General features: G+C 39.5%; 1 protein-coding gene across 2 annotated transcripts in view; it reads left to right on the top strand.

Annotated features, from left to right (window-relative positions):
- Positions 1–18,156, top strand: part of ITGA1 (integrin subunit alpha 1) — a 169,385-nt gene that overhangs the window by 71,134 nt on the left and 80,095 nt on the right. For both annotated transcript variants that reach the window (XM_019517885.1, XM_019517884.1), the window contains exons 2-6: positions 1,467–1,587; positions 6,265–6,377; positions 7,309–7,397; positions 7,492–7,606; positions 8,258–8,385. In XM_019517885.1, the coding sequence (XP_019373430.1) occupies positions 1,467–1,587; positions 6,265–6,377; positions 7,309–7,397; positions 7,492–7,606; positions 8,258–8,385 (566 nt within the window). The remainder of the gene's footprint in view (positions 1–1,466; positions 1,588–6,264; positions 6,378–7,308; positions 7,398–7,491; positions 7,607–8,257; positions 8,386–18,156) is intronic.

Below are 18,156 nucleotides of genomic sequence, written 5' to 3'. Positions count from 1 at the left end.
CCAGTGATACTGACTAACTGAACTTCTGCACAGTTCCCATTGCAGCCCCAGACCTGGGAAAGCCCAATCGCTGGCCTCAGCCCCAGTGCTATGCTTTTCCTACCCTCACCCCCAGCATCAGGCTGTTTTTAGCTCCCTGGCCTTTCACCCCACGCTCAGATGGACAACCCTTCCCACCCAGCACATCAGTCAGCCTCCCCCTGCGAGGCTGCCAATTCCCCACATCCCAAGGGCACATTTCTAGTGCCAGTTTTACTTGCATTCACCAATTCCAGGAGTCAACCAAACTAAGTCAGGGTGGAGGGAGGAGCAGTTGTCTGGGGATGGAGAACAAAAAATAACCCCTGGTCCAGGTTGGGGGGAAGAGAGCCCCCAATCCTTCCAAGCCTCTCCACAAACCCTGCTAGCCTCTCTAATCTCACCAAACTGTTGTGGACCCCACCACCCCTCTGTGAACCCCATTAACCCCCCAATCCCTCCACACCCTGTGTGAACCCCACTTGCCCCACCAATCCTGCCAAACCCTCCTAGTCCCCACCAACTCCCCAATGGACTGTCTTGCCCCCCCCAATCCTCCCGCCCAATTCTCCCAACCCCTACACCCTCTTGCCCCCCCAATTTCCCTAAGTTTCCCCAGTAGCCTCCTCCTCCCCTTCCAACTTACCTTAGATTGGGTGGTGGTTTTTAAGTCAATCTAACCTCCCCAAATGTTGGTATGTACCCTAAATGTAACATGTAAAGCCTTCAATATTAGACAATAGATGCATGTGAAAATCCAAACTTCTACCTGTGTCTTGTGATAACTGAGATATTCATCAGCAATTTTTGTTGCAGCCACTTTTAATTTATTTCCTTTTATGATTGTTTCATATTCCAAAATAAACTAATTGAGATTCTATAGTAGACCACAGTCTCCTACTGAAAAACAACCTCTGGACAGAGAAATAAATCTAAATATCCCAGGAGTCTTTAAAATATGATTCCAGCTTTGGTAAAAATAAGACATTTCTAGTTTTCCCAAACTTCCTTACCTATCCTTCCCCTTATCTGGAGTTGTTTAAAACCATCCCTCAAGAATCCAACCTGTTCTCCAATTCAAGAATGAACTTTTTTTCAGTTAATTCTGAAATTAACTGAATTCTTTTATTCAGTTAATTCTGCAGTGCCAAATGTTTGGGACAAAATCACAAGTACACTTTGTTTAGAAGCTAATCAATTTTCATAGAGGAAAGTTAGGAAACGTATCATGAAACAAAGTTGAAATTTAAGTGAGTGTCTCAGTTTAAGATATTATTTCCACTGTCAAAATGACACTTTCACTGTAATAGCTGCCTCCAGCAATGACTCCAGTAATGTCCATTTTTAACCAAAGTTGTAACAGAATCTTGCTTTATTCATTACTAAACTTTATATTTGTGTGTGTAGCAATATAATAATGTAGGTTATATTTCATTTTATTTTTACAGTTCTGATTCACTTCAGTGCATCCTTCAATGTTGATGTGAAAAATGCAATGAGTTTTAATGGCCCCGTAGAGGATATGTTTGGGTATACTGTTCAACAGTATGAAAATGAAGAAGGAAAATGGTAAGCTTGTTTTTTTGTTTTGGAATCATCTACAAGTTGTTAAGTACTTAGTGCCTGAAATAAGGTGTATTAAAAGTGTTGAGTAGTTATAAGCATTTCCTGTATTTTGATTAATAATTTCAATAACTAAAAGCCAACTTTCACCTTTCTTAGTCCTGTGAAGTATTTCCTTAACTCATGAGTCTCTCTAAAGAAACCTACATAGATAAGTGCCTTCATATTCAGGGATTCCCAAGTGAGTGAATCCTCTTCATCTGATGATCAGGAAGCTTATGCAAGAATACCTGACTGGGTCATGCAAGTCAGGTATTCTTTAAAAAAGGGGTTATGTCATGTCTACTATCCACTCAGTTAAATGCATCATCACTGGAGGTGATTATTTTCACTTAAATAAACTTCATTATACAGTTGTTTCTAAAGGGCTCTGTCACTGATTGATTTTTGCCTATCTTGAAAGACTTCCAGTTTAAAATAGCACTGTGTACTGTCTACCTTTGTATTTCCATTGTCAATGTTGATTTTGATGAGTGTATTGGTGTTTGGGGTTTTGAGTTACCTGTTCAGCCTCCATTCCTGGAATTATACTCTGAAACATTTATAGCTGTATTTGCTTCTTCATAATGATGCTGTTTTGGGTGTTCCATTGAACTAGCAATGCTATGGAAAAGATTAGATTTCCTCTTCCCTGATAATGGGATACAGAGTAAAAGAGTATTATTGACTCCTCTGTGGGCACATCTACACGTGCATTAAGGTGCTTTTCCTAATGTGCATTAAATTTAAAGCAAAGTACTAAACAAATATCCATTAGGTTGCCTTAATGCACAGTAACAAAAAAGTGCTGTGTAGTCCTCGGTAGCCTATTTTATTGCACTTTAGTACAATAGCATGTTTTTTTATGTGACGCTTTAATGCACAGTGAAATATGCTACTGCACATTAAAGTGCACATGTAGACGTCCCCTATGTCTACTTGAAAAGTTATTAATCAGCCCCTCCACCTGTAGTGGCACAAAAATACTCACTTCTTTTGACAATTATGACTCCTCCTATGCTGGTCATTCATTGAGAGATTGAATTACAAGTTGAATGGCTCAGGAATTGGGAATTCTAAAGCATTTACCATTTTATGCAAGTTTCCCTTTTTTTCAAAATGGCTTCCTTAGAAGTTTAAAATTTTTGCCAGTTCACTACAGTCTAGCAGTTGATAGCCCCTGAGCCATAGATATTTTCTGCTAGATTATACAATCACTAGGCGATGCCTGCCCTAGTCCTATACATAAAGTATACAATAGCTCCAGGCCTGCTATAAATGAATTTATATACAAGATTATGAATTACACTGACTTTACTAGACTCGCTAGAGAATGTTTACTTCAATGACATTGAGAAATCTGCTTTTTAAATGCTATGCCTTGATATTCTCACTTGTGAGTTCTTTAAATATAAATATGCAATAAGGTCAATGACAAATCAACAGTATTCTTCCTAGATCTGAACTGGATCATCAGGAAATGTTATGTATCTCAGAAGCTGGGATTTTGCCAGATATGCTCATTAGAGAGAGCACATAGTAGAAAATATAAGGCACAGATTTACATTCTTTTAATGGCTGGAAAAAGGCATTCCCTGGATTTGAACATCCTCAAAGATCTAGTTAAGAAATAGACATGGAAGTGGCATAGACATTTGTGTGGGCCATGTTCATTTACAGTTCATATACATCATTTTGCAGTGTTTCTGCTATACCTATTCATTTTTAAATAGACTGTGGGTTGGCACCGGCATGCTGTAAAGAAGAGAAAATAAATTGACTGCTGACTATAAATAAATTCACAAAGTTTAATGATACATTAAAAGAGATGAAACTCTCATTAGAAACCAAAGTGTTCATAGTAATGAGTTCCCTGGTAGCTTGTTTGCAAATGTTTGTCAAGAAAAAAACCACAAAATCTTCTACAGAAGCACTAGTGCAGTCAGATGGCCTTTGAAACCATTTAGCAAAGTTCTTACAATTACCATTTCAAGTTATGTTCAACATTTCTAAAGAGAAAAGAACCCTGAGCACAACTAGCCAAGTTATGATGAGTGATGTCAAGCACACTCAGTTCCACTGAAGTAAGTGAAAGTCAAGAGGGCTTAAAATTGTGCAGGTCCTGCTTCTGAAGATTTGTTGTGTAAACTACATACAATGTGATATACAGTATGGCATGAAGGGAAACATCATCGTAATCCAATATGTATTCAGAGTATTTTATTTTGCATAAAAAGTTATTTACTAAACTAAAAGTCTGATTTTGAATCTAATGGGTGCATCTACATGAGACGTTACATTACCATAGCAATGAGCTGCAGCTACATAGCATCCACGGGCACAAACAATGACACCAGTGCTACTGCAAGATAGCAACAAACTGCTGTGCAGTAACTCATTGCTACTGCACAGTAGGGTTGGAAATGACCTGTGCACCACTGGGATTGTGCAGTAACAACTGTGCAGTCAGAGGCATGTGTAGATGTGCCCAGTATGAATTAATTTGATTTATATTTGTATTTGTTTGTTTTAGGGGTGGGTTATGTATTAGATTTGCGTTTGTAAAATTCTGTAAAAATAACCTCTCTTGCCAAATTATCTCTATTTTTTATCCATACACTTTTAAATATACTAATGTAAACATTCATCTCTCCTAAGCTAAGCAGCTGATCTTGTTATGATTAAGGATGACCTATATCAAGATGAAAGCGTTGCTTTTGGCAAGTGTACCACAGCAAATAAAAAGACCAAAAAACACTGTCCTGTTTAAAAAATATTAAAAGCTGGTATTTTATCTGTTTCTATACATTTCCAGCAATTTTCTATGGATTCTAAATTAGGTGTGGGTTATTTCTCCTGAGTTAAATGATTTTTCAGTCACAGAACACTACTGTTTAATGATCAGTCCTTGTTATGTAGTGCCGGGACTATTTAGCATAACTCATGAAGATTTGCAGACAAAAAATTAGTCTATCTCTAGAGAAAACGATCTCTCACTTCCACTGAACACTATACATGGATTTAAGGGGTGAATATTAATTGCTAAAGTTCATAAGAGTTATCATGTGGAGCATTCCAGTGTTATACATACAGATTTGATTATATGTAACTCTGAGAATTTGACGTTAAAACTATGAAATTTTATAATAATGTGTGTGCCATAATGTTATAATATCTATATTACCATTATTTTTGTAAATACTGAGAGAATTGTCTTCTTTAACACTTGCTTAAATTACCATATTTTCTTGCATACAGGATGCCTGCAAACAAAACATGCATCTTGTTTTTGGAAGGCAGAATATAGAAAAAATATTTTTCTAGAGTCATGGCCAAATCTGTGACATAAAGTAAGTCCTCCTCCTAACAAAGAAGGAATGCCAGGAAGTGTGGCATTCCAGGAGAAAGTCTGGGTGAGGCAGCAGGATGTTCCTGCTGCGGTTGGAAGTTCCTGGCACTCAGTCATCCAGATTGAGCCACACTTCCAGGACACTCTTTGTTTTCAGGTGGACTGACTCTGTCCTACAAGATTAGGCCCCAGATCCTTGCAACAACAGTAGCAAAACTTACTTCTTTCCTGTAAGCAGTTCTTTACCTAAGTTTTTGTAAACAAAATGTTGCTGCCATAGCACAAGCCTCACCAAGATACCACCAGCAGCTCACTTGCTTTTACCACCAGTGCTAAGCTAGTAAATGCAGCTGTGGCAGAGCTAACACAGGACTCTACCCCTTCAGTTTGCTGAGCCAAGTGAGTGGCAACCATTTTGGCAGCTGTATGGCATCCATGCTGTTTCCAGGCTTGCTTCTTTTCTAGCAAAGAAAAGAGCTTCCCTGCTTAAGATGTGCACCCCAGTTTGGGGTGGCTGATTTTTGTGGGGGGAAAGATGCACGTTGTATGTGAGAAAATACGTAAGGCAAGGGTTGGCAGTCTCCAGCCCATGAAGAGATTGGATCTGGCCTATAGAGGGTAGAGGGGAAGAAATGACAAGTGTGGGAGGGGAGGGGGAATCAGCAGTGCACAGCAGTGAGGTCACCTTTTATACCCTGCACTATACATTCCTCTGCCTCATGCCACCAGTCCCATCCACAGCACCCTGGCCATCCTGCAGACTGTGCTCATCCTGGCCACTGATCGCCATCACCATTGGCTGCAGGACTTGGCAGCAGTCACTGGTGATAGCAAGAAGAGCCTGCAGTAGGGGGGTCAAGGCACAAAATAGGGAGGCTGCAGAAGAGATCAGCAGCACATGGTAATGGCTAGGTTGCAAGTGGTGGCCTGCCATTTGTAAAAAGTTGCTGATGCTTGACTTAAGTCATAGCTAATCCCTTGGATACTTAGAAGGATCTTTCACTTTGTAATCCACTGGAAATTAAATGTTGTGTTTATTTTTACACTATTAAAGGTGAAGAGAAAAAATTAATAGGGTTTTCTTGTATTTTTTTAAATGACTTTTTAATCTTATCCATCTAAGTTGCCCATCTATTTTTACTTGGTATATTCTATTTTGCCTCCTCACAGTATGTATACCTGTACAGTTGTTTCTGTTCTCTTCTGTGATCTTTCTTATGGAGCAGAAGACAACACAGGTAGTTTTTTATTTGATGAAAAAAACTGAAGAAAATATAACTTGTTTTCATTTCCAGGGTCTTAATTGGTTCTCCATTAGTTGGCCAGCCCAAGAAAAGAACAGGAGATGTCTATAAATGCCGTGTTGGAAATGGCAATCAATCACCTTGCATAAAACTGAATCTACCAGGTAAAAAAAAAATGAAATGGCAACAGGAAAGGTCTTATGGAGATGACATCTTGGGAAATTTGTAGCTAAAACTTGAATTAAAATAGCTTACAAGAAAGATAGTGAATTTACACAGCTAAATGCTTCATGACAATGAAACAGGATGCTTTTGAGATTGATGTTACTCATTTGAATATTAGTGACTGCTTTACAAAAACGCTGATCCACCTGATACTAATTGATCTGGACTGGCAGTTCCTGCAGAAAGATAGGCAGGTAAATCAGGTCTTCATTCAAAGTCCATTGAAACCAATGTGAGTCTTCTCCAATATTTTAATAGTTTTTGGATGAGACCCTTTCTGGTGAGTGTTGTTGGTCTCAGGGATACAGAGCTGAAGCACATTAATGTGGCAGTCTTGGTAAATAGGTAAATTTCCACCATTCTTTGGGTAGATTCAAGAATACTTGATATCAACAGGAAGAGAGTTATTTGAAAGTTGAGTTTTGCCAGATGAATAATCTCATTAACTTTTTAGCTGTTCTTTTCACTGAAATGCTGGCAGGTCCAGGGTGAATTTCAGAATAAAATGCTATACATTTATAACAGCAGAATTATATATGACATAAATTTGTTTGTTCTAATTAACAGAACTGTGTAAATAGTAATCTTCTGCCTTCATCGCATTGTTATTTCTACATCCTTTTGTAGTTCAAGAAAACTATTTGAGACGATGACCCAGACAAACTTTCTGGGATGGAATCCAGTCTTTGAAATTTTTTTCTTGTTCACTACAAGCCTAATAACTATTCATGGGGGAGGAAGAGTGCTAATCTGCTTGATGGAACCAAAAAGTGTTTTGTTTTAAAAGCTGGAAGCTTTATACTAGCAGACATATTACTTAACATCTTGTTTTCACATTTCCAAATAGTTAACATTTTGATCTATTTATAGCTGATACTTCAGTACCTAACGTCATGGAAGTAAAAGAGAACATGACCCTTGGAACAACTTTAGTGACTAACCCAAAAGGAGGCTTTCTGGTAAGAAAATAATTAAATTCCTGAAGAATAATAAAGAATATAAACTTCCCAGAATTGTCATTATCTCACTTTCAACACTTTTTGTGTCTTAAAGGCATGTGGGCCACTTTATGCTTATAAATGTGGACGTTTGCACTACACAACTGGCATCTGTTCTAATGTCAGCTCTACATTTCAAGTTGTAAATGCCATTGCACCATCTGTACAAGGTATGCATACCATGGGAATGTTTTGTGTGTTTAAAAGTATGAAGCTTTGAGCAAGACAAATGTATACACACAGACATACTAAAAAGCACGAACTACATTTCCTAGTTACCAGCATTACCAAATTAAGTAAATGTTTTCATTGTCAGTATATAACCTAACTTCTGGCTACTCTTGGAATTAATTTTTGCATAAACAATCTTTAGAGTGCTATGTAATGTCCAAACATAATGGCTAAAAATAGTTATTCTGCTTTTTCTTACGGGCAAAAGAGTCTTCTCGAATAATAAAAGCATGTTATTGGAACTTTGTATAAGCCTAAACTGGTAAAATTACAGAATCTTAAAGACACATTGTAATGCAAAATCTGGAGTAGAAACGTGTGGTGTTGGAATATTATGGGTTTACTAATAATGGTCCCAATCCTATAAACATTTTAGCTTGTGTGTAACTTTCTGCATGCAAGTAGGTCCATTGATTATAATATGAAGTACTGCGTTAAATGTATTGACTACCAGATTATTTTAGGCATGCCTTTTCAAAGACACCCTTAAATATTTTGTGACTGTTATTAATAATGACACTGTTTGGGTTGTATTATTATATCTTTGACACTTGTTTGTAACAGTTGTCAACTGGCAATTTTTGTTGTAGAGTGTAAGACCCAACTGGATATTGTCATTGTTCTTGACGGTTCTAACAGCATTCACCCGTGGAAGAGTGTCACAGAATTTTTAGACAGTCTTTTGAAAAATATGGACATTGGCCCACAGCAAACGCAGGTAAACTGACAGTGGTTTTGTTCCGTTTAGTTCTGCAGAAAAATAATGCTTAAATAAAATAAAATGATAGCCATAGTGAATACAATTAGCTTATTACAATAAAGAAGTAAAATAAAACAATTAAATGCCAACTTTTGTGTTCTCAGAGTACCCTGTTTTCTGTCAGTGTTTTTTAGGGCCTGATTCTGCATTTGGTGGCTTACAAGTGACTGCTGCTCCCTTGCAGTGTATCTCTGTGGATAATAAAGAATGATCAAAACCTAGGGCATGGGTGGATAGCACATTTATGCTAGTATAAAAAATAGCAGACAAAAGATGCAGACTCCTAAAACAGCAGAGAATTACCCCTTGAAGAATCAAGGATAAAAATGCTACTTGTATAAGTTACACAGGTTCAGGTTTTAACTCTCAATATCCATCATAGGGAAACATACAGCTAACCTAGAATAAATGCATGTCTATCCATCCCTTATCCCAGTGTAATTTCCATAGTCTACAAAACTAATGTACAAAACACTACAGCATGTATTTGTCTGTTCATGACCTTGGATTTTAAGTTCTTTGAGGTCTGCAGATTGTCTTAATAGTTCTGCACCATAGTGCTGAGCATGTGGCTAATTCTAACAACATTTAATAATCATAATGTTTGACTGGTAAACAAAACACTCTATTACTGGAAATGGTTATATTTATATAATAAAACAGAGAGGGCCAAATCACCAGCTGGTAAAAATCAGCCTAGCTCCATGAAAGTTAATAAACTTCACTCGGTTATGCAAGTTGAGGATTTGACATATATTTTGCAGTCTGGTGAACACAGGAAGTAAATAGCATAGCTGTTCAGAACACACAGGAGAACGTAAAGCAGACACAGAGGCAGATAGGAAAGCAGAAGTCTGCTATTTTATAAACATTCAACTGGAGCAGAAAAATCTAACTCTCCCCAAATTATCAAGCATTTGTTTGGGGCTCTTGAGATATCAAATAACATTCAGGCCAAATGACCAGTATTAGGGGTTGCCCCCCCTTCAGCCTAACCAAGTTCTAGCCCAGCTTTCAGTCCTCCCAGCTTGGTTTTATGAAGGGGAATGCTGGTATATAGAAAGGGTATCAGATCTCCTCCTCTTATTCCAGGACAGTTGGGACAGTCAGTTATCTCCAGTGTCTCACGTTTACCTCTGAGAGCTGGTTCCTTTGAGCCTCTGACCTACAAGACGTAACCAAATTAAAAACTCATTTTTAAACTGACAACTGTTCAATCCTGTCTTTTAAATCTAAAACCACAGGCCTTCAGACACAATGAGAAAGGTCAATACTCTATGTTTTTCCACAAAAGAAAAAAATTCTTTCCTGATCTCCAAATGTGTTAATCACTTGGACACATGGCATCTTCAAAATGTTTTCAAGCTGTACTGCCATTACAAGCCAAGCAGGGTAGGGCACCAACCCTACCCTAATGGCTGTTGCCCCATGCCCTAGGACTTTGCATATAGGAAGGGGAAAGATTTGAGAAGCAATCCACTCTCCTTCCTTGAATCATCAGCAGCCACCTACTCCTTGCACATTATTTCCTAAAAGCCATTTTTTCACAGGGCCTAGGGAAAATTACAGAACATTTCCTGCATATGGTATTAAATGTGTGGAATTTAAGGGAAGAGAACCAAAAATCAAGAGTTAAAAATATGTTCACTAGGATATGGTCAGTAGATCTGTGGGAAAATGCTCAGCAGAGCTAGCCTTAGGGAAAATAGTACCCTGCGTAAATTTGTATTTTGGTGCCCACCCCCTTCACAAAGTCAGTGGTGCAGGCAGAAGCAGGCAAGCAGAGGCCCGGGTTGCTGTCTGGTGGGGAAGTGGAGCATCATGGTGCACCAGGCAAGCAGATGCTGCTTCTGTGTGGGAGCAAGGCAGGCAGACTGGAGCAGGCACCACCTTGCCTGCATGTATCTAGCTGGGCTTCTCCTAAGCAGTGACTGGATGCAGGGGGCAGGGATCAGGCAGGGTGGGGCAGGAGGAGAATGCTGCTGGGTGTGGGCTGCTCACACGTGTGTGTGTTTGGCACCCCCCAGATCATAGTGCCTTGGATGGTCACCTACATCGCCAACCTCTAAGGCCAGCTTTGGTGCTCAAAATAAAATGATGGAGGCAACTAAACCAATAAAATCAAATCCAAGCAAACAATTTGAAATATTACAACTAAAGAAAAAATAAAGCCTTGTGTTTTAAAAGAAAAACAGGTTTCATAGAAAATTAAGGGGGTTGGAAGGGACTTCAGGAAGTATAGTCCACCCCCCTGCTTAAAGCAGGACCAGCACCAACTAGATCATCCCAGCCAAGGTTTTGTCTAGCCTAGTCTTAAAAAATCTCCAAGGATAGAGCTTCTACAACTTCTCTGGGTAAACTGTTCCCGTGCTTTATTACCCTCCTAGTGAGAAGATTTTTCCTATATCTAACCTAAACATCCCTTGCTGCAATGTGTGACCATTGCTCCTTGTTTTGTTATCTGTCACCACTGAAAACAGTCTAACTCCATCCTCTTCTGAACCATCCTTCAGGTAGTTGAAGGCTGCTATTAAATCTCTCCCCCCATTTCTGTCTTCTCTTCTTCAGACTAAATAAGCTCAGTTCCCTCAGCCTTTCCTCAGAAATCATGTTCCCCAGCCCCCCTAAGCATATTCTTTGCCCTTCACTGGACTCTGTCCAATTTGTCCACTTCTTTTCTGTAGCAGGGAGCCCAAAACTGGACACAGTACTACAGTTGTGACCTAACCAGTGCCAAATGGAGGAGAATGATCACTTCCCTTGATCCGCTGGCAGTGTTCCTACCAGTGCAGCTCAGTATACTGTTAGCCTTCTTCACAACAAGGTCATACTCTTGGCTCATATTCAGCTTCTTGTCCACTGTAACCCCCAGGTCCTTTTCTGCAGAGCTGCTGTTTAGCCAGGCAGTCCCCAGCCTGTACCAGTGCATGGGATTGTTTTGTCCTAAGTGCATGACTTTGCACCTGTCCTTTTGAACCTCACAAAATTTCTTTTGGTTAAATTCTCCAATTCGTCAAGGTCTCTGAATCCTAGCCCTATCCTTCTGCATATCTCCTACTCCCTGCAGCTTGGTGTCATCTTCAGACTTGCTGAGGGTGCACTCCATTCCGTCTTCCAGGTTGTTGATGAACATATAACAAAACCAGGCCCAGGGTCCAGTCTGCTTGATACTGGTTGCCAGCTAGACATCGAGCCATGGTTACTACCATTTGAGCCTGACAATCTAGCCAGTTTTCTATCCACCTTATAGTCCATTCATCCAACACGTACTTTCTTAGCTAGGTCAACCACATGTCCTGGCTTAGCCAGGACAGTCCCGGATTTCAAAGGCTGCTTTTAGCTGGCTGTTCAGAAGTATAAAGGGTGTCCCGGAAATTCAGGGGGACGTGTCTCAGTCTGGCCAGAAGTCAGAGCAGTGCAGAGCACCTTGCAGGTGGGCAGACAAGCTCCACTGCCTGCCCAGCGCACTGCCGCACCCCACCAACTTGTGAAAGCATGGGGGACAGAGAGGGGTAAGGGCAGGTAGTGTCCCTGGATTAATTTTCCAGATATGCAGGATTTCTTCATGGTCAGCCTGTTCTTAGCTTGCTTTCAAGTATGTTGTGAGAGATCATATGAAAAGCCTTGCTGAAAGCATGGTATGTCACATCCACTGGTCTCCCGCATCCACAGAGCCAGTCATTTTATCATAGAAGGCAATCAGGTTGGTCAGGCATGACTTGCTCTTGGTGAATCCATGCTGACTGTTCCTAATCACCTTCTTCTCCTCCAAGTGGTTAGAAATTGATTTCTTGAGGACCTGCTCCATGATTTTTTCAGTATCTGAGGTGAGGTTGACCAGTCTGTACTTCCACAAAGCCTCCTTCTTCCCTTTCTTAAAGATGGGCACTATATTTGCCCTTTTCCAATTGTCAGGGACCTCTCCTGACCGCCACAGGTTTTATAAAATAATGGCCAGCAGCTCTGCAATTGCATCAGCCAACTGCCTTAGCACTAGGGCTGTGCGAAACGGCACCGTTCCATTTCACCTTGAGTTTCGACGGTTTGACAGAGCAGCATTCTGTTTTGAATTTCATTTAGATTCGAAACAGCTGTTCCGTTCCATTCTGTCAAAATGGAAAGGCTATTTAGACACTGTTTCAATGTTTCACTGGGGATGGGAAGGCAGCCTAGCTGGGCTGACTCCCTGCCCCAGGCACGACCTAGCACGGGGGATGCGGAGTCAACCCAGCTGAGCTGATTCCCTGTCCCCTGCCGGATCTTGTGCTGAGGATGGGAAGTCAGCCCAGCTGGACTGACTTCCCATCCCCAACGCTATGGCTGAAACATTTCAACTTTCAAAACATTTCATAAATGATTCATAGATGATTCATAGATGTAGAGTCAGAAGAGACCTAAGTAGATCATCAAGTCCAACCCCCTGCCCTGGGACTAGTATCGTTTTGTTTCAAGGCTATTTCAATGGCCTTTGTTTCATTTTGATTTTGCTGTTTCGACCTTGAAATGAGTCGCAAAGTGTCAAAGCGAAACAGCCAGCAAAATTTCACACAGCCATACTTGGTGCTCTTGGGTGCATCATATGCGGCCCCATGGACTTGCACATGTCTAACATTTCTATATAGTCCCTAACCCATTCTTTCACCACTGTCAACTGCTCACCTTCTCCCCAAACTGTGCTGCCAGGTACAGTGCTGCTCTCCAACTTGCCATCTACTATTACATTCCCCACCAATTTTTCCCTGTTTGTGAGCAGCAGGTCAAGAAGAGTACAGCCCCTAATTGGCCTCTCCAACACCTGCACCATGAAATTGTTCCCAAAACTCTCCAAAAACTTCCTGGATTTCCTATGCACTGCTGTATTGCCCTCCCAACAGATATCAGGGGGATTGAAGTCCCCCATGAGAACCAGGGCCTGTGATTGGGAAACTTGTGCTAGTTGTCTGAAGTAAGCCTCATCCAGTTCATCCTCCTGGTCTGGTGGTCTATAGCAGACACCCACTGTAATATTACCCTTTCAAGGAATCCAAAACAGAAGCGCCCATTTCTCTATTGCTTCTCTATTCCCGTATGAGGAGAGGGGATGTTTGATCTTAGGGCAGGAAAAAACAATCTTGGGGTCCCAGGTGGAGGGTTGATGGGGGTGACAGGCTTGGCTATATTTATCCCCTCCCCTGATCCAGCTTGCGTGTAGAATGGTATAAGGAGGAAAGGGGCTATAGGAAGAGATGAGAATCTAAGCCACAGTCTAAGCCACTGGTCCCATTTTCCCTAAGGATGACTCTGCTGAGCAGTAAAAAGTCCAGGTTAATACTTATTTCAAACCAATGCATCATAATTAAGATGAAAAACTGGTCTTCACTGTATATTTTTGTACAAGGTACAAGTTATAAAATGTTGTTAGACATAAATTCCATAAATTATCCAAAATTATATTCTGAATCTCTGCTTGGGAGTTATGGGATCTTTCCTTATTCCTGTTTATCTCCTCCATGAAAAAGGTCATCAATTTATGCCAAAAGGAGATTTTAAATAACACTCCCCCCCTCCCCCTCCCATTTTAGACTGATATTTGAAAACAAAACCCAGCAGATTCAGGTGCAAAGTGCCTGAGTTCACTGCATTTGTTTTTCCCACAAGAACTTCTTCCTTGTCCTTTTTTTTTCCCCTTTATTTGGCCAGACCACTCAGCAGAGTTTCTCAGGCTTCTAAGCTATACATCAGACACCCAATGTATGTTTCCCAGTGGAGCCTCAGATGTTCATCTCAAAAGCAGTCCAGCTGGCTCAATTCAAAGGAGCACAATTATCTCTACAGTAGCTGATGATAGAAGCGGCTGAAATAAAGAGAAATGTGGTTTTCTCCTTTGAAGTTTGGTCATTTAAGAGACACTCATAAGATTATGTGGCAAAATCTCCAAGTGAAATGTCAGGCAGAAGTCAAGGCAGGGGAGCACATTAGAGACAAGTTCAGAGAAGCGTGAGCTCTCAAAGGCAACAGCTAGTGCTCAGATGCTAATACTAGTAGAAGCTGACAAAGTAGTCTCTTGCCTGGGAAAGCTCATGCCTTTCTAAAACAGTTACTCTCTAAGGTGCCACAGTGCCTTGCCTTCTGCCTGACTTGTGACTAACAGAGCTAGCCACCTCTCTACTCATAAAGTGAATTTTAGCTCCTTATTGCCAGTCAGCAGAGCTCCTCATTTTGGTTGCTTCTTCTGAAGGAGAAATGAAGGGAAATATTGGAAAAAGAAATGAAATATGGATGAGAGGGTTAAGAAAGGTCATGAAAAGGGAAAATTGGAAGGAAAAAAAGCAGTTAAAATGTGGAAGAGGCTCAGAAATTGCCGCAAAGCAAAAAGACTATAATATGGATTTTAATAGAACACTTTTAGCATCTTAAATAAAGTAGTAAAAGCATCATTGCCTCTTCCATACAAGTCCTTTTTATCCTTCAGTACTTCCTGTGGTGAAAGGCTATACAAAATAGGAACAAATATTTTTGAATGTTTAATTTAAACAATAGCGCCATAATACAATAGCATTAAAAGAAGCTTGAACATGTTTTATTATTGCATTAATTCATGCTCAAATAGCTGTAGGAGTTGGCCTATGCTTCATGAAGTCCCCAAAGGACTGTAGTCAGTGGACTAATAAAACACACCATGCGATATCTTAATGATCACTTTTATCTCCAAAAGAATGAAAGTACATTAAATGCAGGAAAATATTGAGGCATTAAGAAGCGTCAGTAGGAAGAAAGACTTTCACAAGGGCTTAGTAGTCATTTTTGTTTGACTTCATACCAGAGCTAGACCAAACATGTTGTCATGGAATAAATCAGACTTTGTTGTAAATGGTTCTATGTATGTTAAATGGACCATCTGTTAATGCTTCCAAGCTTCTTCTGTTTTTCTCTCACTTTAATTAGATTAACTATAACCAATAATTTTATGCTGCTTTTTCTCCCTCCTCCACATCCCAGTGGGAATTTTCCTAGTATTTCATTGCTTTCGATGAACTGATTTTACTTTTATTGTTGTAAATAATACAATTGTTTTGGTTTATCATTTATTGAGACAGCCAACATATTTATTTTAAACAAAGGACTGTTTTTGGTTATAGAAAGAATAACAGTACATATTCCCATCAAAAATGTTGTGTCTTAAAATAGCATGATTCTTCTCCTTGCATGTTGTTTCTGAAAAGACTTAAGGAAAATTAAAGAACTGTTCCCTCACATGGTATAAAATGCAAGGAATGTAAAGGAAGAGAACCAAAAATCAAGAATTAAAAATATGTTCAGCAGGATATGGTCAGTAGATCTGGGGAAAATGTTAAACATTCTGTGACAGCAAAGAGTTGTCACTCCAGCTAATAAGCACTCACCTCCCAGAATTCAATTAAATCTGACCTATCAAGACTCCTGGTACATATAAGATCATGTAAGATTCCTATAGCAAAAGCATCTTATTGAAAATGATATGTTTGATTCTGTCATTATATTGAAAAGTATAATATTTTCCTTATCCCTTCTCTAAAAAACACTAAATTGTCGCTGGCAGAGGAAGTGAAGGCTTGCAATATAATGTGCTAGGTGATGGGTGTGTTCAGAAACTGCTCTGGGAAGGAGTCTGCAAAACTCCCACGTGGCTGTCATATTCACCATCCACACCCTGCTCTACAGGCTGAATGCCCTGCTGTTTTGTGCTGTACCATCAGTACACCCAGTGTAGTTCTCAGAAACAAAGAGTAAATGTTTTCATCATATGTTCTCAGTATACAGTTGCCAAGAGATGATATTTAGGGGAAACCATGATTAGGGACATGTGTTTTTTGTTAGTTTATTTTTTAAATGACAAAAACAAAATCCTTGATTCCTCATTCCTCTTCTCTGGAAAATGGTATGCCCTGGCATACAGGGGACACACTGGAAGTGAGGGGTATATAAGCAACTGCTAACCACTGTTCAGCTTCCCTGATTCTGAGAATTAGGGGCGCCTTAGTATTGATCATAGTCATCAGTAATAGTTCACTAGGTGGTATTTCATATGCATAGGTTTGCAGGAGTACAGCATGCTCTAAGCACACTCCTTCAGGGCTCTCACATGCCTGTGGCAGTTTCCCTGAGCCAGAGGACCAAATGCATAGGAGTTTGACTTTTGTACCAATCTTACAAAACTAATCTGCCTAGGTATTTCTTTGAGCACAGGGAAATTCACAGCTAATGGTTTCAGATGCTGTCTCTCTCTGACTGCTTAAACTACAGCTTCCTGGAGGTTTGATCCACACTTGCATATAAGAATATACTCAAACATGAGACGGCCACACCTACATAAGATGCTGACTGTGCAGTAACCAGCGTTACTGCACAGTAGTATCCCCAAATGGCGTTTTGTTGATGCTGACTATGTAGTAGCTTGTTACTACTGTGCAGTAACTCATTACTACTGCGCAGCAGTGTACATCACACTTTGTGCCATGCAATACTGTTGCGCAGTAGTAACGAGCTACTGCACAGTCAGCATCTCATGTAGATGCAGCCACCATAACTTATTACATATTAGATTTCTTTAACATGCTACATCATGATCCCTACATGCTGTGTCTCCTTCAAGTGCATGAAGCAATGCAGTGAAAAGTTACAGTCTTTGTGGTCTATCACAGATTAATGGGAATTTTTTTTAGATCCCCTTTTTTAAATATTTACAGTCCGTCACCAGAATTAGTTTATATGCATGAGTCAGATCATGGTTGAAGAGAATTAATTTATTGTTGGCTATCACACAATCATGGTGGAGGCAGAGCTTCACTATGGATTTAAGATTCTAATCTAAGATAAAGAAATCATCTGATCCCTTTGATTTGGTACATTTCCCACACATGCTACATCATAGGCACGCTGGTGGCAACTTCGTAAGAATTTCACTCTTCAAGTGCGTTAATCTTTTGCGTAAACTAAACAAGAGAGGATCATTATTGAATTAAAATCCTGCTCTTCACAAAGCCCCTGGACATTCCCTGAAAGAAGATCCCATTTTTGAGAAGCAATTAAAGATATCTTACAAGGGATGAAAGTTTTCCTAATGATGAACTCACATTTATTCTTCCTTTGAAAAAGCAAACAAATTTGTAATGCAGAAGTTAAATGGGATGCTAGGACTATGCTTTTATTATTATATGTCTTTCAATGATAATGGATCAAGTGTAATTAATTATTACAGTCATGGTGTTTATTTGTTTTATCACAGTATAGGATATTTATCCCTTTCTTGCACTATTATTACAGGTTACTTTCTGATATTCAGTTTTGATATCAGTGAATGCCAGTAAACAAAACCTTTGCACAAACAGGGAGAAAGATTATGAAACTACCTCTTTCTAACATCTGTAAAGCAAACCTAAAACACACACTGAACTACCTATAAAATAATATGACTATATAAACATTATAGCAGTCTTATTGATCCTCAATACCTAAATGTTAGAGTGCTTTTAATAATAGATGAGTGAGATATAAATATGCCACATAATAGTGCATTACCCTAAATAACACCTATAAATTGTAACGTGTAACATAAAATTGAAATATGCTAATGGAACATTGTGTGGATTTTTCCCAGTAAAAGCAGTCAACAACCTGCCATAACATTAAAACAGACTAAGATGAATGAGATAAATTAATTAATATTTAGGAATATTGCTTATTTTTTATTTTCCTTTTTTTTTTTTTTTT

Source organism: Gavialis gangeticus, unplaced genomic scaffold (genome assembly GCF_001723915.1).
Source record: "Gavialis gangeticus isolate Ggan-Ray unplaced genomic scaffold, GavGan_comp1, whole genome shotgun sequence".
Taxonomy (NCBI): domain Eukaryota; kingdom Metazoa; phylum Chordata; order Crocodylia; family Gavialidae; genus Gavialis; species Gavialis gangeticus.
The sequence above is the reverse complement of the archived record's forward strand: the minus strand, read 5'-3'. Positions and strand labels throughout refer to the sequence as shown.